The sequence below is a fragment of the Molossus molossus genome, unplaced genomic scaffold (assembly GCF_014108415.1).
Source record: "Molossus molossus isolate mMolMol1 unplaced genomic scaffold, mMolMol1.p scaffold_m16_p_6, whole genome shotgun sequence".
NCBI classification, from domain to species: domain Eukaryota; kingdom Metazoa; phylum Chordata; class Mammalia; order Chiroptera; family Molossidae; genus Molossus; species Molossus molossus.
Window position 1 is genome coordinate 19,776,562 of NW_023425399.1, and position 24,883 is coordinate 19,801,444.

The following is a 24,883-nucleotide window of genomic DNA, read 5'->3' on the forward strand; positions in this document are numbered from 1 at the left end:
AGGCGGTGGATCGATGTTTCAATATCTCTCTCTCTAAAAAATCAATAAAAACATATTTAAAAAATAAAAATAAAATTAATAAATAAACGTATACAGTGGTGTAAAAGAGATATAAGGTTCCCGTTCATCATCAGTGAGGTTTCAACCTAGTTAGTTTATGAGCTGTCACATCAATAACATCATTCAAGCAGATTCTTCAAGAGCCCAGATGCCCTGGGGACCTCAGGGTTACAACTATAGGTCCAAATAAAGATTGGTCCCCAGCTGCTACTGACTTTCACACTGAACATCAAAGGCTGAAACATAAAGTACCCACTGGCTGATCTAGTTCATTACAGAACTTTCCAGATCTGTTACTCACAGAAGATCCTTCCTCTTCATGTAAGCCTTCTTTTCTCAGCTGTATTTTCTCTAGAGGGCGTAAATAAGGACTGTCCCAGCAGAACCACTCATCATAACGATGGTTCCAACGCTTGAAATGGATTAGTACTTTTCCTTCTTCATAGTCAATATCTTCTATGTGAGCTGGATACCTGAGTCAGGAAAAAAAAAATTGAAATGCCTTTAAATACCCGCCCAAAATATCTCAAACAGTACCCTTCCAAATCTCTTTCCAAAAGAGTAAGTTACCAAAGTACTAAATAAAGCCCATCATTTAGAGGCTCTTCATAAATGTGTCCAATCACAAATTATGGAAGCTAACAGACAGGGGTATCAAATCCCAACCTTGATATTCCTTAGTTTATGTATTAAATTAACCTTACAAAGTTCCCTCATGTGAAGTGGAGGAAGGACACAGAGCACAAAGGGTTGTAATAAAAGTTTAGATGACAGATACATAAGACCTGAGCACAAAAGAAACAGAAAGTAAACATTTAACAACTAGATTATATTTTACATGTGCCAATAAATTAGAATGACCATGCAACCTAGATTGTATTAGACAGTCTCAATTTTAAGAATTTTGCAATCCATATAGTGGAGTATCATGCAGTTATTAAAAAAGAACAAGATGGTTCTGTCATGACATGGAAAGCTTTCCCAAGATGAACTATTAAATGAAAAGAGCAAGGTACAGAACATTGTATATAAGTTATTACTTTTTTTTTATTTGAAAAAGAATATATCTATATATGCTTAAATATACATAAAATATCTGGGAAAATACACAAGAAACCAACAATGGTAACTTGTATAAGTAAAGTCAGCTCAGTAGATGAACTTATTCAATCTCCATTCCACCCTCCTTCTAGACTGAGAGTTGGGAAGACCAACAACTACATTTCCCTGACTTCCTTACAATAAACAATAAAGGTCACGGAGACCTGTGGGTTTGGAGACAACCGTAGTTGCCAGGCCCAAGGCTCCAGTGCAGGGCCTCTCAAACTTTTATGTAATATAAATCATCAGATCTTGTTAAAATGCAGATTCTAGCCCAGCCAGTGTGGCTCACTGGTTGAACATCAACCCATGCACCAAGAGGTCGCCGGTTCAATCCCCAGTCAGGACATATGTCCAGATTGTAGGCCCAGTCCTCAGTGGAGGGCATGCAGGAGGCAGCCAATCAATGTTCTGTCTCATTGATGTTTCGGTCTCTCTCTCCTTCTCCTTTCCTCTCTAAAATCAATCAGGAAAAAAAAATTTTTTTTTAATGCAGATTCTGATTCATTAGTGGAACTAGGGCCTAAGACACTTAAACAAGCTCCCAAGTGATACTAATGTGCTAGTCTGCAGTACCAAGGAGCTAATGTCTAGTCACTAGTTTCCTGAGTGTGTCAAGCTTCAGAGCAGTGGTGGGGGTAGCAGTAGCAGTAGTGAATTCCTGACCTCCAGATCACAGCTTCAGTAGTAGGTCCTTCAGACTGACACTCTAAGGGCAACCCCCTTGACCCCTTAGAGTGTCAGGAGTCCCTACTCCTCCAACCTTTCCAACAATGTGAAAGTACCCAATTTCTTGTTGTTAAATCCTTATGTGGTTAAAATACCCAGAGTGGTTTCTGTTTCCAGCATTGACAGGATGCAAGAGAGAAATTGGATATGGGGACAGGGAAGGGTAAAAGTGGAAGGGAGACTTTTTGCAGTATATCTTAGAATACTTTTTCATTTTTCAACCACATATATATGGTTAAAAAGAAAGAAAAGTAGCCTTGGCTGGTTTGGCGCAGCCCACAAACCAAAGGGTCACAGGTTTGATTTCTGGTTAAGGGCACGATCCTGGGCCCTGGCCGGTTTGGCTCAGCGGTTAGAGCGTCGACCTGCAGTCTGGAGAGCCCCGGGTTCGGTTCCCGCTAGGGGTACATACCTCGGTTTCAGTTTGTCCCCGACCTTGGTTGGGTCGTGTGGGTGGCAACCACTTGATGTGTCCCTTTCACGTCGATGTTTCTCTCTCCCTCCCACTCTATCGAAAAATATCCTCGGGTGAGGATAAAAATAAATAATAATAATTTTAAAAAAGGGCACAATCCTGGGTTGCAGGTTTGACCCCTGGCCCTGGCCCTGGTTGGGGTCGTGTGGGAGGCAACCAATCGATGTCTCTCTCACATGGATGATTTCTCTCCCCCCCCCCCTTCACTCTATCTAAAAATCAATGGAAAAGGTGAGGATTAACGGAAGGAAGGAAGGAAGGAAGGAAGGAAGGAAGGAAGGAAGGAAGGAAGGGAAAATACTGCATGCAACTGTTCTCTTACATTAATCAGATTACTATTCTAGGTTGAGAAAATTTAGATTCTACCAATACTTTCTCCCTGCAACTTGGATTTGTACCATTTTCTTCCTTTCTTGTATCTAGCACCTAGTACATCTCTGTCCTAATAAATGTGTGTTACCTAAATAAAGAGGCCTGATGCTTGTGTATGTATACTGTGTCCTCTTCAATCCTACACTAGTATCCTCTAAGACAGTTTGCTTGCTGTTAATCTATCAGAGTGGCTGCAGATCCTGGGCATTCAATAAATGCTCAGCATATGAATTCTGTCTTCCTGTTCTTCCCCAGGTCACATATCCTGTCAATTCAATTTTCAAATCCCAAGGCTCTCAAACTCCAGTTACCCATTCCAATTTCATTTACTCACCAAGTTTAGGCTCCCATCACTTCATGTGGGTATTTCTCACACAGGACTAATAGAATATGCTTTTCAAAATTCCTAATGCACACATTAAATGCTCAATAAATATTAACAGAAGGAATTAAATAGTCCTGAAACTAGTCTCCTTACTCCAAGCTAACTGACATAAAGCTGCTATAAATAAATATCTTTTTTTTTTAATACAAGATGTCTTGACAGCAGACTGGCTAAATGTAAGATCGGATAAACTGAGCAGTACAATTGTGGGAGACAAAAAAGGTTTCCTCTCTGTAAAACAGGGAGAAGGACATGGATATCCCAATTATATTCCTCTTGCCTTATCGTTCATTCAACCTACCAGAGACTAGTGAGCCTCCCTAATAAAATAACACAATCTGCCCTAACACACTCCTAAGAGCCCTTTTTTTAATGGTTTACTGTTTCTAACAATAGTGTTCAAACACAGGTCTTTGGATCAATGCATAAAATTAAATTTTCACAGAACTAAATTTATTTAATTTATAGAACTTTTCATTATACAAAAATCACATTCTTTCTAACTTCTTGGTAATTGTTTTTAACACCCTAATATTATGCAGCCAGTAAAAAGAATCAGGCAACTCTCTATGTACTTATTTTTAAAGATTTCTAAGAGAAGTTGAGGGAAAAAATCAACTCAAGATGCAAAAATGGTGTTGAAAGCACTATTTCTTTGGGGGAATGGAGAGAGCCAATAACATTCATACCTGTTTTTATATGCCTGGGCTATCTCTGGAAGGATGATCAAGCAACCCGGTTTGCCTCTTGGGAGGGGAACTGGATAGTTAAGAAACTGAGGAGGAAGTATGAGACTTATTTTATTCAATGTATATCCTTTCATATGTTTTGAATGTCATACCATGAGCATGTATTAACTATAACTATAAAAATTATGCTAATTGTATACTTATTTTAAATATCCTTATTTGGCAAAATAACAAGATGGCAACCTCAGGACAAACCCCAAATTCTTACACTAGTCAATGCCTTCTGAAAGTCTGGCAAGTCTAGATCCATAGAATCAACTCCAAATTCCTAGGCTAGCAACTCTACTGCACACACTGGAGTCTGAAGGACCTCTGGACCTCAGCTAGCCTAAAGCTTCTTCCTTGCTCAAAAAACTTCACAGGGCACAGGTATCCCACTATCTGCAGACGACACAAAACTCTCTAGAAGGATCAACAGTAACCTAACGTCAGCAAGGTTTCCTAAACAGAAGGTGGTTCTCCCTACTTCTCTAAAATGTGATGATGATGCAAGTCACTCATGAAGGATGGAGAAAACCAACTGCATTTCAGAGAACAGAGAGACAGTTGATCTTAGAGATCAACCCAGTAAGACTTGTTGGATCACAATTGCTAGTTGCCTTGAAAACAGCTCAACTTCATCAGTCAACAGAACTTTTAAGTGATTTTGATTGGGTTAGTCAATTCTAGGCCTTAGAAGGAATTGCAAGATATATGTGTTCTGGCCCCTGCCCTTGAGGAAAACAAGACACATGAACCAAATAAGCTTTAAAATTGGCGGTCTGGCCAGTGTGGCTCAGTAGATTGAGCATTGCCCCATAGACTAAAAGATTCGGGTTCAATTCCAGGACAGGGCACATGCCCAGGTTGCGGGCTTGATCCCAGTAGGGGGAGTGCAGGAGGTAGCCAATCAATGTTACTATCTCTCTCTCCCTTCCTCTCTAAAAAAAAAAAAACTCAATAAAGAAATAAAAGTATTAGGGCAAAACATATGAAACTGATAATAATCTACGACTTTTACCCTACAAAAATACTAATTTTATCTGGTTCAATCTAAATATCTGGACAACCATAAAAAGAGCTGGAGGCCCTGGCCAGTTTGGCTCAGTGGTTAGAGCGTCAGCCTGCGGTACAAGAGACCCGGGTTCGGTTCCCACTAAGGGCATGTACCTCGGTGGCAGTTTGTCCCCGGCCCTGGTTGGTCGTGCGGGTGGCAGCCACTCGATATGTCCCTTCACGTCGATGTTTCTCTCTGTCTCTCTCTCCCTCCCACTCTATCTGAACAAAAAATGGAAAAATGTCCTCAGGTGAGGATAAAAAAAAAAGAAAGAGCTGGAGAATATTTGGCAAGGTTAACAAAAGAGGAGATAAGAATGGAATCTGTATATTAAAAAAAAAAAAAAAGAATGGAATCTTGGAATCTGCATAGACATAAAAAGGGAGAGAGCATTTCCAACTTGATCCTGTAACGGCCACTGGTGAGACTCTAGTTTCCAAAGAGGAGCAAATATTGAACATCAAACTTACAACAAAAGTTAGCTCTGGGGAGGGGAGAGGGATTGGGAATAGTCAAGAGACGTTTGCTTGTTGTATGACTTTTTATAAGAATTTAATTACATAATAGTTGTGTGTAAATAAAATACTTTTTTTTTTTTTAATCCTCACCTGAGGACATTTTTCCATTTTTTGTTCAGATAGAGTGGGGGAGAGAGAGAAAGAGAGAGAGAGAAACATCGATGTGAAAGGGATACTGGCTGCCTCCCGCATAACTCAACCAGAGCCGGGGACAAAATGCAACCAAGGTAAGTGCCCTTAGCAGGAACCGAACCCGAGTCTCTCTGGACCACAGGCCAATGCTCTAAATGCTGAGCCAAACCGGCCAGGGCTAAAATAAACACTCTTAAATTTAAAGTTTTAAAAAAGTATTAAATGGGAAGATATCACTCAATAGCTTCATGGTTATTGGGTTTATATGTGCTACTTGGCACACCCACAAAATATAATATTATGCAGCTATAACAAAAATAAGAACATACTGTATGAATTGACACAGAAAGATTTTCAAGACATTACATTTAAAAAGGCAAACTACAGAATAGCATATATCTTGATACCTTTTTTGTTACAAAAAAGGAAAATAAGAATACATGGGTTTTTTGCTTGTATTTAAATAAGGAAATACTGGTAGGATGGACAGAAACTAATAAAACTAGTTACCTATATCCCTGGCTGGATAGCTCAGTTGGTTAGAGCATCGTCCCGATATGCCAAGGTTGTGGGTTCAATCCCAGTCAGGGCACATAAAAAAATCAACCAATGAAAGCATAAATAAGTGGAAAAACAAATCAATGTTTCTGTCTTCCCCTCCCTCCCTCCCTACCTCTCTCTCTAAAAAAATTAAATAGTCTGGCAGGTATGGCTCAATGGTTAAGCACTGGACCCATGTACCAAGAAGTCAACAGTTCCATTCCAAGTCAGGACACATGCCCAGGTTGTGGGCCAAAACCCCATTGGGGGGCATGCAGGAGGCGGCCAATAGATGTTCTCTCTAATTGATGTTTCTATTTCTCTTTCCCTCTCCCTTCCTCTCACTCTAAAATCAATAAAGAAAAAAAATTTTTAATCAATAAAGAAAAAAAGTTTTATATAAAATAAGTATTTTTTAAAAACACTAGTTACCTAAACAGGGTAGAGTATAGGATAAAGAAGTGGAAGCAATCATTCTCTCTGTATACGGTTTTACACTTTTTACTTCTTTGAATTTGTTCAAACTCTAGTCAATGAATTATCAATTATATTCCCCAAGCAGATTAACATATCCTATTCAAATTATGATTATACTGTTTTACTTTCAATACTGATACTGCCATTTATTTTTCTTGTGTTATCACACTGATTAGTTCTTCTATGATGTTAAAAATTAGCAGAGAGCCCAGCCAGTGTGGCACAGTGGTTGAGCATTGACCCATGCAACAAGAGGTCACCAGTTCGATTCCCAGTCAGGGCACATGCCCAGGTTGTGGGCCAAATTCCCAGTGGAGGGCATGCAGAAAGCAGCTAATCAATGTTCTTTCTCATCAATGTTTCTATCTTTCTCTCCCTCTCCTTTGCTCTCTTAAAAAAAAAAAGTCCTGGCCGGTTTGGCTCAGCGGTTAGAGTGTCGGCGCACAAACCAGACAGTCCCGGGTTCGGTTCCCACTAAAAGCATGTACCTCAGTTGCAGTTTGTCCCTGGCCCCGGGTGGGGTCGTGTGGGTGGCGACCACTTGATGTGTCTCTCTCACACTGATGATTCTCTCTCTCTCTCCTCCTGCTATACCGGATGATAAATGCAAAAAGAAAAGAAAAAATATTTTAAAAAAACAAAAAAATTAACAGGGAGCCCAGGCAGTGTGGTTCAGTGGAATAAGTGTCACCCCATTGACTGAGAGGTCCTGGTTCAATTCCGGGTCAGGGATCAATCCCCAGTACGGGGCTTACAGGAGGCAGCCAATCAATTTATCCCTCTCATATCGACGTTTCTATTTCTCTCTCCCTTCCTCTCTCTCTAAAAAAATCATAAAAACATTTTAAAATAAAAATTAGCCCTGGCCAGTTTTGCTCAGCAGTTAGAGCGTCAGCCTGCGGTCCAGAGAGACCTGGGATCGGTTCCCGCTAAGGGCATGTACCCGGTTGTAGTTTGTCCCTGGTCCTGGTTGGTCGTGCGGGTGGCAGCCACTTGATGTGTCCCTTTCACATCGATGTTTCTCTCTCTCTCTCTTCCTCTCCCTCCCTCCCACTCTATCTGAACCGAAAAATGGAAAAATGTCCTCGGGTGAGGATTAAAAAAATAAATTAGCAGAGATAGCATCCTTCTCTTCAGTGAAAACGTCTCTAGTATTTCATCAAGTGTAAGAACTTTAATCAAGTTTCTGAAGTTCTACTCTATATCTAACTTATCAAGGGTAAGTTTTGAGAATGTTCAGCCTTTCTCAAGATTACACAGCTTTTCTCTTTTACTCTATGAATATAATAAAATAAGAGATTTCCTAAACTTATTGTCATTACCCTGCTAAAATCAGTCCTATTTGGTCATGGATCATTTATTTAATAAATGTCTGTTTGGGCCCTGGCCCACTGGCTCAGCAGTTAGAGCATCGGCCCACGGACTGAAGGGTTACAGGTTCAATTCCTAGTCAAGAACACATACATGGGTTGCAGGTTTGATCCACAGCCCTGGTCGGGTTCGTGCAAGAGGCAACCAATTGATGTGTCTCTCTCACATATGTTTCTCTCTCTCCCTCCCTCACTTCCACTCTCTCTAAAAATCAATGGAAAAATATCCTGAGGTAAGGATTAACAAAATAAAAAATGAAAATAATAATAAGTGTCTGTTTGGGGTTCTAGTATATTATTAACAAGTATCGCTTTCAAAAGTAGTATTTGTCCCAGTTTACTGGTACTGTATCATGACCTTCCTGGCCAGTTTCAGTATTAGACTGTGCTAATTTCATGGAACAAACTAGAAAACTTTGTATCATTTTCTTTTCTTTTCATTCCGGGTATGTTTTTTTAAACTTTTCTTTATTGTTGAATGTATTACAAATGTTCCTCATTTTTTTTCTCCCATTGACCCCCTCCTCCCCTCTGTCGCCCTCCTCCTGCCTTTTCCCACACTGTTCTGTGTCCATTGCTTATGCATATATGCATATGAGTTCTTTGGTTTATTTCTTCCCACCCCCCAACCCCCCTTCCCCTTGAGGTCTGTCACTCCAGCAACCAATCTGTACTTCTTAATCCCTTCACCTCCTTCACCCATTCCCCCAACCCCCCCTCCCATGTGGCAACCAACAAAATGTTCTCTGTATCTATGACAATGTTTCTGTTCTGCTTGTTCATTTTGTTTGTGGATTCAATTATCGATAGATATGTATTCATTGCCATTTTCTTTATTCATATTTTTTATCTTTTTCTTCAAGAAGACCCTTCAACATTTCATATAATAATGGTTTGGTGGTGATGAACTCCTTTAACTTTTTCTTGTCTCGGAAACTCTTTATACGGCCATCCATTCTAAATGACATCTTTGCAGGATAGAGTAATCTTGGTTGTAGGTTCTTGCTTTTCATCACTCTGAATATTTCTTGCCACTCCCACTGGCCTGAAAAGTTTCTTTTTTTTTTTTTATCCTCACCCGAGGACATTTTTCCATTTTTTGTTCAGATAGAGTGGAAGGGAGAGAGAGGAAGAGAGAGAGAGAGAAACATCGATGTGAAGGGACACATCGAGTGGCTGCCACCCGCATGACCAACCACGGCTGGGGACAAACTGCAACCGAGGTACGTGCCCTTAGCAGGAACCGAACCCGGGTCTCTCTGTACCGCAGGCCGACGCTCCAACCGCTGAGCCAAACCGGCCAGGGCCTGAAAAGTTTCTTTTGAGAAATCAGCTGACAGCCTTATGGGAACTCCCTTGTAGGTAAGTAGCTGCTTTTCTCTTGCTGCTTTTAAGATTCTCTCTGTCTTGAATCTTTTGCATTTTGATGATGATGTGTCTTGGTGTGGGCCTCTTGGGGTTCATCTTGTTTGGGACTCTCTGTGCTTCCTGGACTTGTATGTCGGTTTCCTTCATCAAGTTAGGGAAGTTTTCTGCCATTACTGTTTCAATCAGGTTTTCGATTTCTTGTTCTCGGTCTTCTCCTTCTGGCACCCCCAAGATGCGAATGTTGGCACGCTTGAAGTTGTCCCAGAGGCTCCTTACACTATCCTCATCTTTTTGGATTCTTTTTTCTTTTTGCTGTTTTTTTTTGTTTTTGTTTTTATCCTCATCCGAGGACATTTTTCCATTTTTTCTACAGACAGAGTGGGAGGGAGAGAGAGGAAGAGAGAGAGAGGGAAACATCGATGTGAAAGGGACACATCGAGTGGCTGCCACCCACACGACCAACCAGGGCCGGGGACAAACTGCAACCGAGGTACGTGCCCTTACCGGGAAACGAACCCGGGTCTCTCCGGACCGCAGGTGGACGCTCTAACCGCTGAGCCAATCCGGCCAGGGCTCTTTTTGCTGTTCTGATTGGACGTTTTTTGCTTCCTTATATTCCAAATCAATGGTTTGCTTCTTGACTTTACCTACCCTATTACTGAATCTATGTAAATTATTCTTTATTTCAGTTAGTGCCTCCTTCATTTCTGACTGTGCATCCTTCATTTCTGACTGGTCCTTTTTTATGCTCTTGAGGCCCTCACTAAGTTCACTGAGGTTTTCACTAAGTTCACTGAGCATCCTTATAAGCAGTATTTTAAACTCAGTGTCTGTTAAGTTGCTTATCTCCATTTCGCTTAGTTCTTTTCCTGGGGTTTTGTTCTGTTCTTTCATTTGGGACCTGTTTCTTTGTCTCCTCATTTTGGCTGCCTCCCTGTGTTTGTTTCTATGTATTACTTAACAAGAGGTATGGGGCTAGCTGAGACCAGATACTGCTTGTTTGAAAGAATTTAAGAAAACCTGAAGCAGGACCCAAGACAGGCCAATCCTATGGTTAAGCAACTGGCAACAGCTTGGGTAGGCCTGAAAGTTGGGTGGGCAAGGCCTCATGGAATTACCAGGGCAAGGCAAACAGTGTGAGCCAGGTTGCTGGAGTCCCAGATATGGCAGCAATCTGCCGCCCCAGGGAAGGGCTCACCAAAGGAACAAAGGCCTCTGACAGCACATCTGTCCAGGAGAAAGCCCCCTCTCCAGCCCTCGCTCCAGTTCTTCAGCTCAGTTCTTCCCTGTATGTCTCTGGCGCCCCTCAAGCTGCTTCCCCTCTGAGCTTAGAGGGAGCAAGTCTGAGTAAGCCCGTGTGCAGGATCCAGCCACCTCATCCTCCCTGAGCCTCAGTTCCCACTGGTTTTTCCAGCCAGAAGTTTTGGGGATTCTCTTCCTGGCACTGGAAACCTAAGCTGGGTGCCTGGTGTGGGATGGAGACGCCTCAGTCCTCAGGGAGGACCTTCCTAACCGAGGTGTCCTCCTGATTTTTATCCACCACACATGGGTGTGGGACCAGCCTGTCGTGCCTCCGCCCCTCCTACCAGTCTCAATGGGGCTTCTTCTTAATTTTGTAGTTGTAGGACTTCCATTCAGCTTGATTTCAGGTGGTTCTGAAGGATGGTTGTTCTGTAGTTTAGTTGTAACTTTGATGTGGTTGTGGGAGGACGCAATACCACGTTTACCTACACTGTCATCTTGACTGGAAGTCTCTGTATCATTTTCTTTTTTTTTAATCCTCACCCGAGGACATTTTTTTTTTTTTCGTTTTTTGTTCCGATAGAGTGGGAGGGAGAGAGAGAGAGAAAAACATCGACGTAAAAGGGACACATCGAGTGGTTGCCACCCGCACAACCAACCAGGGCCGGGGACAAACTGCAACTGAGGTACATGCCCTTAGTGGGAACCGAACCCTGGTCTCTCTGGACCGCAGGTCGACGCTCTAACCACTGAGCCAAACCGGTCAGGGCACTCTGTATCATTTTCTATGAAACTACCTCCTCTGGGCCTTTTCATAAGATAAACTCTGGGCCTTTTCATAAGAGGACCTGCCTTTGTCTACCTTTTCCATTACTTTTTTGGTTACTAGTCTGGTCAGGTTTTCTACCTGTTCTTGTTTAATTTTGCCTAAACTAGTAAGAGTTTGAAATGATCAGCAGATACAATTTAAGCGTTCAAAAGCAATAGTTGTCCTTTGAAGAAAAGAGCTCAAGACTCAAAAGCATTTCAAATTCAAGTCACAAACTTTTATATGGCAAATACACTTACTAGATTGCTAAGTTCTTTATAGGGAAGAAACTATGCCCTGTTGATTCCATTATTCAACAAACATTCCTAAATTTGAATTCTAAAACAAAGTGCTAGGTCTCAGAAATACAAAATAGATGACCAAACCAACATAAAGGCTTCTAGGATGGCAACAGCCCAAAGATAAGTTGGGTGGACTACTTGGAATTTCCCATCCCTCTCCAAAAGCAAAGAGACCAAGAACACTCTTGATGTCTGAAGGGAAAAGAATAAAGGAGTATAGCCCAGGAATTATCTGGCCTGCCTGTACCTCATAATCAGGATCAGATGGAAGAGAGGCATTGTCTGCCCATGGCACACCTGGGTTTGAGAGTCTGAGTTTTTTAATGTTCCCTCGTACCCCCTCTAAAGCACCTAAATGAATCCTTCTCTTTTTAATTTTTTTAATTTTTTTTTTTATTCTCACCCGAGAACATTTTTGCATTTATCTTCAGATAGAGCTGGAGGGAGAGAGGGAAGAAGAGAGAGAAAGAGAGAGAAACATCAATGTGAGAGAGACATATCGACCAGCTGCCACCCACACGACCCCTACCGGAGCTGGGGATGATCAGCAACCGAGGTGCGTGCCCTTAGTGGGAACCGAACCCAGGACTCTCTGGTCCACAGGCCGACATTCTAACTGCTGAACCAAACCAGCCAGGACCCTTCTCTTCTTAAAGTAAATTTCCTAGCCCTGGCCAGTGTGACTCAGTTGGTTGAGCATCATCCAATGCACCAAGAGGTCACCAATTTGAGTCCCAGTCAGGGCACATGCCCAGGTTGTGGGCCCAATCCCCAGTGTGGGCATGCAGGAGGCGACCAATCCATGTTTCTCCCATTCCCACCAGCAATGGGGATTTTTTTAAAAACACTTTTTTCTTTATTGATTTTAGAGAGAGAGGAAGGGAGAGGGAGAGAAACATCAATGAAAGAGAACATCGATTGGGCCTCTTGCATGCCCCCCACTGGGGATTGAGCCCACAATCTAGGCATGTGCCCTTACCAGGAATCAAACCAGTGACCTCTTGGTGCATGGAGTCAAGGCTCAACCACTGAGCCACATTGGCCGGGCATGTCAGTAAAAACTTTCTAAATCTTTTTCCTGCATTATGGTTTTTTGGACAGTGCAGCCCTTAGATGAGCTCATCCAGTCTCATGGCTTTAAACCCCATATAAAGTACTTGTAAAAGATACATCTGATAAATAACAGTTATCCAAAATATACAAGGAATCCTTAAAACTCAACAGTAAGAAATCACCTGATGCCCAGCTAGTGTCGCTCAGTGGATTGAGCATCATCCCATGGACTGAGAAGTCCTGGTTCCATTTCTGGTCAGGGCACATGTCTGGGTTTTGGGCTCAATCCCCAGTAGGGGGCATGCAGGAGGCAGACAATTGATGTTTCTTTCCTACATCAATGTTTCTAGCTCTCTCTCCCATTAATGTTTCTATCTCTCTCTCCCTTCCTCTCAAAAAAAATAAAAACATATTTTTTTAAAAAAACCAACCAACAACAACCAACCAATTAAATGGGCAAACAAGCCTAGATGGTGTGACTCAATGGGTGAGCATCAACCCATGCATCAAAAAATGGGCAAACAGCCCTAGCCAGTTTGGCTCAGCGAGTAGAGCATCAGCCTAAAAGACCGAAGGGTCGTAGGTTCAATTCCAGTCAAGGGCACGTACCTGGGTTGCAGGTTCGGTCCCCAGCCCCAGTGGGAGTCATGCAAGAGGCAACCAGTCAATGTGTCTCTCTCACATCGATGTTTCTCTCTCAAAATCAATGGAATTGGGTGAGGATTAATAACAACAGTTTTTTTGTTGTTTTTTTTCTTTATTGATTTGAGAGAGAAAGTGAGAGGGAGAGAGAGAGAGAGAGAAACATCGATGAGAGAACATCGATTGGCTGCCTCCTGTATGCCCCCCACTGACTGGAAATCGGGCCCACAACCTGGGCATGTGCCCTGACGGGGAATCAAACCGACGACCTCTTGGTGAATGGGTCGACCCTCAACCACTGAGCCACACTGGCTGGGCAACAACAACAATAAAAAAAAAAGGGCAAATGACCTTAATAGACACCTCACCAAAGAAAATAATACAGATGGCAAATAAATATATGAAAATATATTCAACATTAAAAAAAGATATTCAACATCATATTTCACTAGAAAACTGCAAATTTAAATAATAATGAGATACCACTGCATATCTATTATAATGGCCAAAATTCAAAACACTGACGACAACAACAAATACTGATGAGAATGTGGAGCAACAGGAACTCACATTCATAGATGGTGGGAATACAAAACAGCACAGGTACTTCGAAAGACAGTTTGGCAGTTTATTACAGAACTAAACATACTTCCATGTGATTCAGCAATCACATTGCTTAGTATTTACCCAAATGAGTTGAAAACTTATGTCGACATAAAAACCTACACACAGATGTTTATAGCAACTTTATTCATAATTACCAAAACTTGGAAGCAACCAAATGTCTTTCAATAGGTGAATGGATAAACAGTGGTACATCAGACAAAATATTATTTAGCACTAAAAAGAAATAAGCTATCAAGCCATGAAAGATATGAAGAAATCTTAAATGAATATTACTAAATGAAAGAAGCCAATCCAAAAAGGCTACATACTGTATGGATATCCAACTAGATGACATTATGAAAAAGGCAAAACCATAGAAACAGTGATTGCCAGAGGTTAGGGGAAGAAGAGGCAAATCATAGAGGAATTTTAGGGAAGTGAAACTATTCTGTATAATACTATAATAGTGGATACATGTCTTTATACATTTGTCAATAACCCAGAGAATGTAGAACACCAAAAGTGAACCTTAATGTAAACTATGGACTTTGGATGATAATGATGTGTCAGTGTAGGTTCATCAATTATAACAAATGTACCACTTTGGTGAAGGATGTTGATAGTGGGGAAGGCTATCTATGCATGTGTGAAGGCAAGGGATGGGAATTCTATTTTCTGGTCAATTTTACTATGAACCTCAAACTGCTCCACAAAATAAGATCTTTTCCTCTAATCCCATTTACTTACTGCCAGCTCCTAAATTTCTATCTTTAACCCAGTGTTCACACAAAAATGCTTTACTCAGTTATTCAATCATCTGCTCAACATCTCCACTTGGTCATCCAAAAGGAATCCCATATTGAATATGTGTAAAACCAAACTGCTAATTTTCCCATTTCAGCAAAGAGTGATTTACTAGTACTTAGACCAAAAGTCCTTAGAGTTATCCTTGACTATTCCCTGTCTCTCACAACATCATCAGTAAATCTGTCAGCTGCACCCAGACTCTGATCACTTCTCATTTCCACCACCACTTTTTAGTTTAAGTCACCTTTAATCTGGACTACAAAAGACTCCTTACTATTCTCCATATTTCTGCCCATGCCTGCCTACAGCATATTCTACACACAATAACCACAGCCACTTTTAATAACTAAAATAAGATCATGTCACTTCCCTGTTTAAAATATTTCAATGACTTCCTATTACACTCAGAATAAAGTCCAAACCCCCACTACAGCCAATCTAGCTCCTGCTGACATTTATGGATTCCTCTCCTACCTCTGGCCCCTCACTCTTTACCCTCCTTCTACTGCTTTAATATACCCAGCAGTCTGCCTTGGCTGCCTCTACTTGGAATTCTCTTCCCCTTGACACCAACCCGAATCACTCCCTCACTTCAGATTTCTACTTCAAATGTCTCCTCATCAGACAGATCAACCCTAAGCACCCTCTATATAAAAAAAAAAATCACCCCTCATACACACAGTGTCACTGTCTATGTACTAATCAGTCTTTATTTCTCTTCCTAGCATTTATCACCACCTAACCTTACAGATTTTTATCTGTTTGTTTATGGTCTATCTACCTCCTAATGTCAGCTTCTCAAGATCGGGGTCTATGTCTATCCTAACCACTACTCTATTTCTAGCATCTAATACTGAATGAATGACTTGGCATCAAGTCATCTTTGTGAGGTCTTCTGAAACTCCCATACATGAAATTAATTGTTCTCCCCCAGGGGTATGTATATGTGTAAATATCACGCCATGATAATAATTAATTTCTGGGACTTGACTCCTCATCCTGGGTACAGAACACAGCATGGGAATCAAAGCCATACCTTGTCATGCTCAGAAGCCAGACTACTTGGATTCAAATCCTAAACCCCACTACTTACCAGTTGTTCAACTTTGGGCAACTTAACTGTTCTGTGCCTCTGTTTCTTAATATATAAAATGGTAACAGCCCTGACCAATTTGGTTCAGCAGACCGAAGAGGCAAGGGACACATACCTGGGTTGCGGTTTGGTCCTGGCCCTGGTCAGGGTCGTGAGGGAAGTGGCCAACTGATGTCTCTATCTCACATCAATGTTTTTCCCTCTCTCTCTCCCTCTTACTCTATCTAAAGGTAAATAGGAAAATATCCTCAGGTGAAGGTTTAAAAATACATACATATATACATATATACATACATACATACATAATAAAAGTACCACCTAATAGTGTTGTGAGGATTAAATGGGGTTTAACATAAAAGCATTTGGAATGGTGCCTGCCACAGAGTAAATCACTCGATAAATGTGAGCTATTATTAGCACAGACAGAAGCATAAGACTCTATGATTAACAGTCCTTGGCTGGCAATGCTAAAAGCCAAAGCCAAACACCCCAATGGCCTCTAGATTTCTTTGTTTTTTGATATTTTGTTCAGATAGAGTGGGAGGGAGAGAGAGAGAGAGAGAAACATCAATGTGAAAGGGACACATCGAGTGGTTGCCACCCACACAACCCAACCAGGGCCGGGGACAAACTGCAACCGAGATACATGCCCTTAGCGGAAACCAAACCCGGGTCTCTCCAGACCACAGGCCAATGCTCTAACCGCTGAGCCAAACCGACCAGGGCTGGCCTCTAGATTTCTTAAGGGAACTATCTGATTTTTCTTCATTCCATAGTGCGTACCACTATGCCTGACTCACAGCCAATACTCATGTATGTGGAAAGCTCAGAAATGAAAGATTACTGGGGCAAAAAGATGGTACAAGAAGTGAAGAAGTATGAACCAGGAACTCAGACTTGTTCAGTAAATAATCCTAATGAAAAAGAAATAGAAAAGAGAGTTAACATTACGAAACTCAGATTTTAAAATCCTTTGTAAAAGAAATAGGAGACCATGATCAACTTAAATGGAAACAAACTGATGGAAACATACCAAAGTCAGGAAAGCAACAAACAGAAGGAGCTTTTTTCACTGTGTTCAGAGCAAGAACAGGGAAGGCCAGGCCACTGTTCAGGACAGATGCTGTGGTCCTGATAGATAACAGGAACAAGACGAAAGTTCAAAACAAGCAGCTTCCATTCTATCCACCAAGCATCATTACTGGGAAACTGTAGCTTCTCACATATTAGACAGTCCATCTACACAACCCCAGAGGTAAAAGAGGGCAGGCAGGATTACTCTGCCTATAGAATAAAAAAGAATATGTGGAAAGTTTGCCCCAAAGTGGTAGGTCCAAACTTAGAACATGGATTCTTATCACTATTCTACAATCTGTTTGGTGAGATAAAGTACTTTGAGAACTAACGAGCTTCATGAAAAATCCAAAACTATATTTTATAAACTCCCTTTAAAAAATGTAAAATCCTAAAAAAAAAAAAAAAAAAAAATTAAAATCCTGATTTCATTAGGTCTTTGGGATCCTATAATTTAAGAAAAACTGGCTTGGATGATTTACAAATAAATTCTGGTAAGATACACATAACACTGTTATCAAAGAGAACTAAGTAAGTCTTAGATTCATTAGTAATTTTTTTGTTGTTGTTACTCCTCACTTGAGGATATTTTTCCATTTGATTTTTAGATAGAGTGGAAGGGAGAGAAGGATGGAGAGAGAGAAACATCAATATGAGAGAGACATATCAACTGGTTGCCTCCCACAGACCCCACCTGGGACGGGAATCAAACCTGCAACCTAGGTATATGCCTTTGACCGGAAACTGAACACTCTGACCACTGAGCCAAACTGGCCATGGCAGATTGATTACTAATTAATATGTGCCTTGAGCAAGTCATTTTACTTCTGCACTTCAGGTCCAAATGGGTTTGCCATGAGGGCAGTTAAATGAAACAGCCCAATTAAAGCAATCAGCATTTCACTGATTAAATGCTGCTGTCATTGCTATTGTTGTTAGTCTAAAAGAAGCATAAAATTAGGTATTCTGACCCTGGTCCTGGCTGGTTTGGCTCAATGGTTAGAGTGTCAAACCTCAGACAGAAGGGTAGCAGGTTTGATTCTGGTCATGTACTTGAGCTGTAGGTTCAATCCCTGGCCCTAGTCGAGATCATATGGGAGGCAACCAACTGATGTGTCCCTCTCACATCTATGTGTGTCTCTCTCTCTCTTTCCCTTCCTCCCTCCATCCATCCCTTCCACTCTTTCTTTTAAGAAAAATATGGTATTATTGTTTTAGTGAGAGAGGAAGGAAGAAATAGAAACATTAATGTGAGAAACATCAATCCATCGGCTGCCTCCTGCACGCCCTCTACTGGGGATCAAGCCCACAACCCGGGCCATGTGTCCTGAGCAAGAATCAAACTGGGACCTCTCAGTCCATGGAATGAAGCTCAACCCACCGAGCTACACTGGCCAGGCTCCCTTTCACTCTTTCTAAAAATCAATGAAAAAATATCCTCAGGTGAGGATTAACAAAAAATAAATAAGTAACAATGGCTTGGAAAAAAAATTAGGTGTTTTGTATCCTGTTACTGCCCTATACAAAGGTGAGAGAAAAACTAGGTTTCTGTATAAGCAGTGCAGACAAAATAAATCAAAGATATAAATATGAAACCCACTCACCCACTCTGGGTCACATTTGTGTTTCCTTACACTTTTCCTGTCACATGGATTTTGAAAAATACTTTTAACTCTTTTCGTGCACTGTTTTTTGTTTGTTTGTTTGTTTTACAACAAGCAACAAATCAAGAAAATATCGAAGAGCACCTAGAAAACTATCACCTGGGAAACGAATCACCTGGGAGGCATGGAAGCCTTTAGAGTAAGATCAACAGGGGTGCATATCCCAGCTCTACCACTCACCAGCCACAATATTTGGGACAAAAGACTTTCACATTTGTGAACCTGGGTTTCTTCCTTCATTTATTAAACCTGATAGCTTGTTGAAACGATTTAATGGAGAAGCTGTATATGAATAGCCTGACAAAGAGTCAGTCCTTTACATAATTATCATCTAATTCTGCAGTATTTAAAAAGAAAGCATTTATTTTCTCTCGGGCTTAAGATACAAGCAATCGTGCCAAGAGGTCGCTGGTTCAATTCCCCGTCAGGGCACACGCCCAGGTTGTGAGCCAGATCCCCAGTGGTGGTCATGCAGGAGGCGGACAATCAATGTTCTTTCATTGATGTTTCTATCTCTCTCTCCCTCTTCCTTCCTTTTTCTCTAAAATCAATAGAGAAAAAAAATTTTTTTTAATGCAGAAATAAAATTATACTGTAAGAGTATTAAAAAGGAACTCACATTATTTAATTTGAAGTCCTATTTAACTTATAACAAATTAAATATATAAATTTATGTTACAAATTAAATATAATTTATCCTTAAATACATGTATATTTTTGTAAGTGCCAAGAAAATCTTAAACTTCATTGGTAGATTTGTTAGTAGTAATATTGGTATTGTAACTTTGAAATTATTTTGCATACAATGTATAATGAGGCAAACAAGTTAATTTATTAGTGTGATTAGGAACAAAAATTTTCAATATAAAAAAAGGCAAAAATAAAAATATAAATTATAAAATGCTGAATTTACATTGGAAACATCAAAATGAACTCACAATTTTTCAAATTACTTATTTCTTAGCTCCATCCACTGAAAAGGCCTAAAAGAAAAGACATTCTAGAAGCAGTAAACACACCTAGTGTCCACAGCTTAATTTCTATACACCACTTGCAACTAAAAGGAACCAGGCCTCCTTGGAAATGGCAGACTTCAAGGTCTAGTGCGGGACTCATGCAAGATAAATATGGGGCTTCTGATAGTACCAGAAAACAAGAAAATACTCAATAACTAATAGGAGCGTGTCAAAAGAACAAAAGAACTAGTTTAAAGGACCTCCCACTGGCAAAATTTGAAATAATTTTAGCACCAAAAAGAATAATGAATGTAATTACACCACACTGAAATCTGAGCCCTTAGTAATCCTTAAAAAGAAAAAAGGGGAGAAAAAGATCTTCTTACAGAAGAATGTCAGCTAATAAAACAAAATGACAAATTAAAAAAAAAAATCACTCTTGCCCATCTGGTGTGGCTCAGTGGATTGGGCATCGACCCATACACTAAAAGGTCGCCAGTTCAATTCCCAATCAGGGCACATGCCTGGGTTGTGGGCCGATTCCCAATTGGGGGGTTGTGCAGGAGGCAGCCGATCAATGTTCTCTCTCATTGATGTTTCTATCTTTCTCTTTCCCTTCCTCTCTCTCTAAAATCAATAAAGAAAAAAAAAAACTTTAAAAAAATCAAAAAAATATATATATTTTTTTTTTTTTTTTTATGAATTTTTATTTATTTTTTTGTTACAGATATTTTACCTTTTTACCCCATTGGCACCCCCCACCCCACCCCCTCCACCCTGTCCCCGGCTTAGTTGTCCATGTCCATTGGTCATGCATACATGCATATAAGTTCTGTGGTTTATCTCTTCCCACCCCCCCACCCCCCATCCCCTCTTCTGAGGGATGTCAGTCTGTGCCCTACTTCCATGTGTCTGGGTCTACAAAAAAATATATTTTTTAAAATCACTCTTCTCCCACTTTATTTCTTTTTTATCCTCACCGGAGGACATTTTTCTATTTTTTGTTCAGATAGAGTGGGAGAGAGAGAGAAAGAGAGAAACATTGACGTGAAAGGGACACATCGAGTGGCTGCCACCCACACGACCAACCAGGGCTGGGGACAAACTGCAACCAAGGTACGTGCCCTTAGCGGGAACCGAACCTGGGTCTCTCTGGACCACAGGCCGACGCTCTAACCGCTGAGCAAAACCGGCCAGGGCTTCTCCCACTTATTGTAATCAATCCTAATCAGTAATAATTGTAACCAATTATTGTACTTATATACAATATACTTATTGTAATCAATCCTAATCAGTAATAATTCCAAAATAGCTAATATCCAGACCATATTCAAATTTTCCTATTGTCCCAAAAATATCTTTTCAAAATCAACATTTAACCAAGATTTACATATTACATTTTTGTTTTATGTATCTTTAGTTGCTTTTATTCTACAATTATCCTTCTCCCCTCCCAACTCTTTCCTCTTCATGACATTATTTATTTATTTTTAAGAGTTCTAAACCGTTGCTTTGTAGAACATTCCACATTCTGGGTTGGTCACATTTTTTTCTCATGATAAGTTTAACTTGTTTCCTGCATTCTCTTATATTTCCTGTAAACTGGAAGTTAACTCTAGACTTCAGATTAAACATTTTTTGCAGAATGCTTCAATGGTATCTCTGTTTCATACTGTATCACATCGGGGAACATATAAAGCTAGGTTGTCCCACTGTTCCTTGTATCACTTGGATAAAGTAAAGAACATCATCTTTCACATTTTAAAGGTATATTTTTCCCTCTGAAAGTATTAACCAATTTGTGGGGATACTTTGGAATGTGTCGATATCCTGTTAGCATCCACTGACAATTTCTGTCTGATCATTTACTAAAATAATTATGCAAGTTTCACAACCAAAAATAAAGATTGGCAAAACCAGCCCTGGTAGATGTGGCTCAGTTGGTTAGAGCACTGTCCCATGCACTGAAGAGTAACAGGTTCGATTTCCGGTTGGGGAACATACCCAAGTTGGGGGTTTGATCCCCAGTTGGGGCACTTATGGGAGGCAACCAATCGATGTTTCTCTCTCACATTGATGTTTCTCCCTCTCTTCCCAGAATCAATGAAAAACATGTCCTCAGGTAAGAATTTTAAAAATATATAGAAGATTGGCAAAACCAGAAAATCTGTCAAAGCCAACAATTGGTAAGAATGTGGAAAAACAGAAAATTTTATGTATTACTGGTGAGAATATAATTTAGTAGAAGTATTTTGTAGATCAATCTGGCAATTTCCAGTAAAACTGAAAATGTATATATCATATTATGCAACAAATTCACTGGAGTAGGGCTTATTAAACTGTAATTCATGACCCATTAGAAGATTATAAAATCAAATTAATGCTTCTTAACCAGCATTTTTGTGTGTATGTTAAAGAAACATACACTTAACACAGATGAAAAACATCAGAGTGTAATGCATGTAATAAGGCTAAGGACTATTTCATATAATTTTTGCTTCAGTTAAATTTGTACGTATATATGGGTAGGTACCACACTAGACTTAAAATATATTTCTTGCCTGGCCAGTGTGGCTTAGTAGACTGAGAGTCAACCCATGGACTGAGAGGTCCTGGTTTGATTCCCAGTCAGGGCACGTGCCTGGACTGCGGGCTCAATCCTAGTAGGGGGCATGCAGTAAGCAGCGGATCATTCAATGTTTCTCTCACATCAATGTTTCTATCTCTCTTTCCCTTCCTGTCTCTCTAAAAAAAAAACAATCAATAAAAACATATTTTTGAAAAAATGGATTTCTTACAATATAGGTTGTGGTAAAAAAAAACATTTCAAAGCCACTATCCAGAAATATTCTTGGCATATGTGCACAAAGACATTTACAGAGATGTTCACAGTAGCACTGTGTATAAAGTGAAAAACTGGAATTTAAATGTCCATCAGAAGACTAAATAAACAAAATATGGTATATTCATAGAGTGGACTCTATACAGAAGTGAGGATGAATACCTTATATATCAATATGAGTAAATCATAAAAACATGAGATACAGAAAAGAAACACACAACATGGTACCACTTATATTACTTTCTGGAAACACCTAAAACGATTCTACTATTTAAAGACACACATATATAGCCCTGGCCGATTTGGCTCAGCGGTTAGAGCGTCGGCCTGGGGTCCGGAGAGACCCGGGTTCGGTTTCCGCTAAGGGCACATACCTCGGTTGCAGTTTGTCCCCAGCCCTGGTTGGGTCGTGTGGATGGCAACCACTCGATGTGTCCCTTTCACGTTGATATTTCTCTCTCTCTCTCTCTCCCTCCCACTCTATCTGAACAAAATATTGAAAAATATCCTCCGGTGAGGATAAAAAAAAAAAGAAAGAAAATATTGCCCTGGCCAGGTTGGTCCAGCGGTTAGAGCACAGACCCGCGGACCAATGAGTCACAGGTTCGATTCCAGTCAAGGGCATGTACCTTGGATGCAGTTTGTCCCCAGCCCTGCTTGGCTTGTGCGGGAGGCAGTTGGTCGATGTGTCTCTCTCACATCGATATTTCTCTGTCTCTCCCCGCCCCACATCTGATGATAAATGGAAAGGTATCCTTGGGTGAGATTAAAAAAAAATAAAATACTGAGGGAAACCAAAAAAGGGAAATCATTATAGATAATACAAACAGTTTAAAAACAACTAGGTGTTCAAAGTATCTCTAATTCTTATATCAAATCTCCCAGCCACAAAAGGCAGCAGAGACATTTTCTGCCCCAGCCATTTCCCTGCTTTTATTCCTCTGTCTTCTCTTCTGCTACCCCAACAACAGGTTAGCCTATTTTGTGATAACCCCTCAAAAGGGCTACATTCTTCCTTATAAAAACTCAGAAAGATTTGAGTTCTGAAACCCCAATCTTCACCTTGAACATTAACAACCAAATTCTAGAATGTCCTCAACAACCAATGTAATTTTATACTTTATAATGCCTTTCCCTACATATCCTATAATTTGATTCTCAGAAAAAAACTCTGTGAGGTCAATACTACTTTTACCCACATTTATAGATGAAGCTGATGCTAAAAGCAGCTAATTACCCACCAGAGGTCAGAAGTCAATGACAAAGACTACAACCTCTCAGCTTCTGAATCTAATCACCCCTACAGTATGACAATTAAATTTCAACCATACAACACACCTAGAAAACATCAGGGGTTGTTCACAACACAAGACCTGTTCTGATCTGACATCTTTTCTTCACTCTCCATCCCTGATCTTTCTCTCCTCTCCTCTTCCAGACAGGCAGCCTTGAGCAAAAGAGCTGCCACTATTAACTCTTCCCTTCCCTGTAGCTACTCATTCTTCTTTTTCTCATAACTCCTTCAGACAAAGAGGCAGAAAGGGGAAACAAGTGTAAACAAACGGTCACAGCCCCTGGCCAGGTAGCTCAGTTGGTTAGAGTGTTATCCTGATACACCAAAGTTGCAGGTTTGTTCAGGGCACATACAAAAGTCAACCGATGAATGCATAAATAAGTGTAACAAATTGCTGTTTCTCTCTTTCTCTCACCTATCTAAAATCAATAAATTAAAAAACAAAATAAAAACCAAGAGGTAACAGAATGGTCCCCCTGACACAGGGTCCCTAAACCAAAGAGAAAGGACATGCCCACGACTCTAGACTTAAGTCTCTTTCCACCTTCTAAGAGTCAGGGAGCAGAAAAACACTACAGAAAAGCCCAGGCTACCCCTCTTTATCAGTGCTGGCAAAAGTCCTTTACTGAAGGGATTTAATTAACAGAAAAACATAAAAGTACCAGTTTTTTAATCGGTCCCGGGCTTCCAACTGGGCTCCCACTTCAAAGCTGATTCCTCGTCTGTTAGGTGGATGCTTTGTCATTTTCAGTCATCAACAGGGCTGCCTTTATTCTCCTGAAAAATCCAATTAAATATTTATGAAACTTAGGCAAAGTATGGCCAGAGTGTAGCATCACTCACTACACATAAAGGACAAACAGGCATTATTCAAAACACAAAGCTCCAGGAAACCCTGTCTGCCCCCTTTTTTACTACTGCCCTCATCCTGGCTCTCTCTACAGGCGTGCCCTCCACTGGTTCCTCTTCTAGTATGCAGCATCCTGTACTCTCTGGAACTGTGAGGAAAAAAGACTCACATAAAGGAGCACCCCTCAGAACTCCAGGAAAACAATTAATTGCTCTCAGGGTTAAATTTAATCATTTGCTGATGCAGTCACCAAATTGTCTGTCTGTCAGCAAGCCCTGGCTGGTTTGGCTCAGCAGTTAGAGCGTCAGCCTGCAGACCAGAGTGCCAGGTTCGGTTCC

The 24,883-nt window shown here is 40.5% G+C and overlaps 1 protein-coding gene across 10 annotated transcripts in view; it reads right to left on the reverse strand.

Moving 5' to 3' along the window:
- The window catches only part of PHF20 (PHD finger protein 20), a 153,136-nt gene that overhangs the window by 100,525 nt on the left and 27,728 nt on the right, over positions 1 to 24,883 (reverse strand). For 8 of the 10 annotated variants that reach the window (XM_036246045.1, XM_036246044.1, XM_036246038.1 and 5 more), the window contains exons 2-3: positions 24,358 to 24,472; positions 362 to 533 (exon numbers count right to left, since the gene is read on the reverse strand). In XM_036246045.1, coding sequence (XP_036101938.1) covers positions 362 to 533; positions 24,358 to 24,440 — 255 coding nt within the window. In that variant the 5' untranslated portion in view covers positions 24,441 to 24,472. Of the gene's footprint in view, positions 1 to 361; positions 534 to 3,811; positions 3,898 to 24,357; positions 24,473 to 24,616; positions 24,698 to 24,883 lie in introns of those variants that run through there. The other 2 variants (XM_036246046.1, XM_036246042.1) reach the window with 2 other exon arrangements.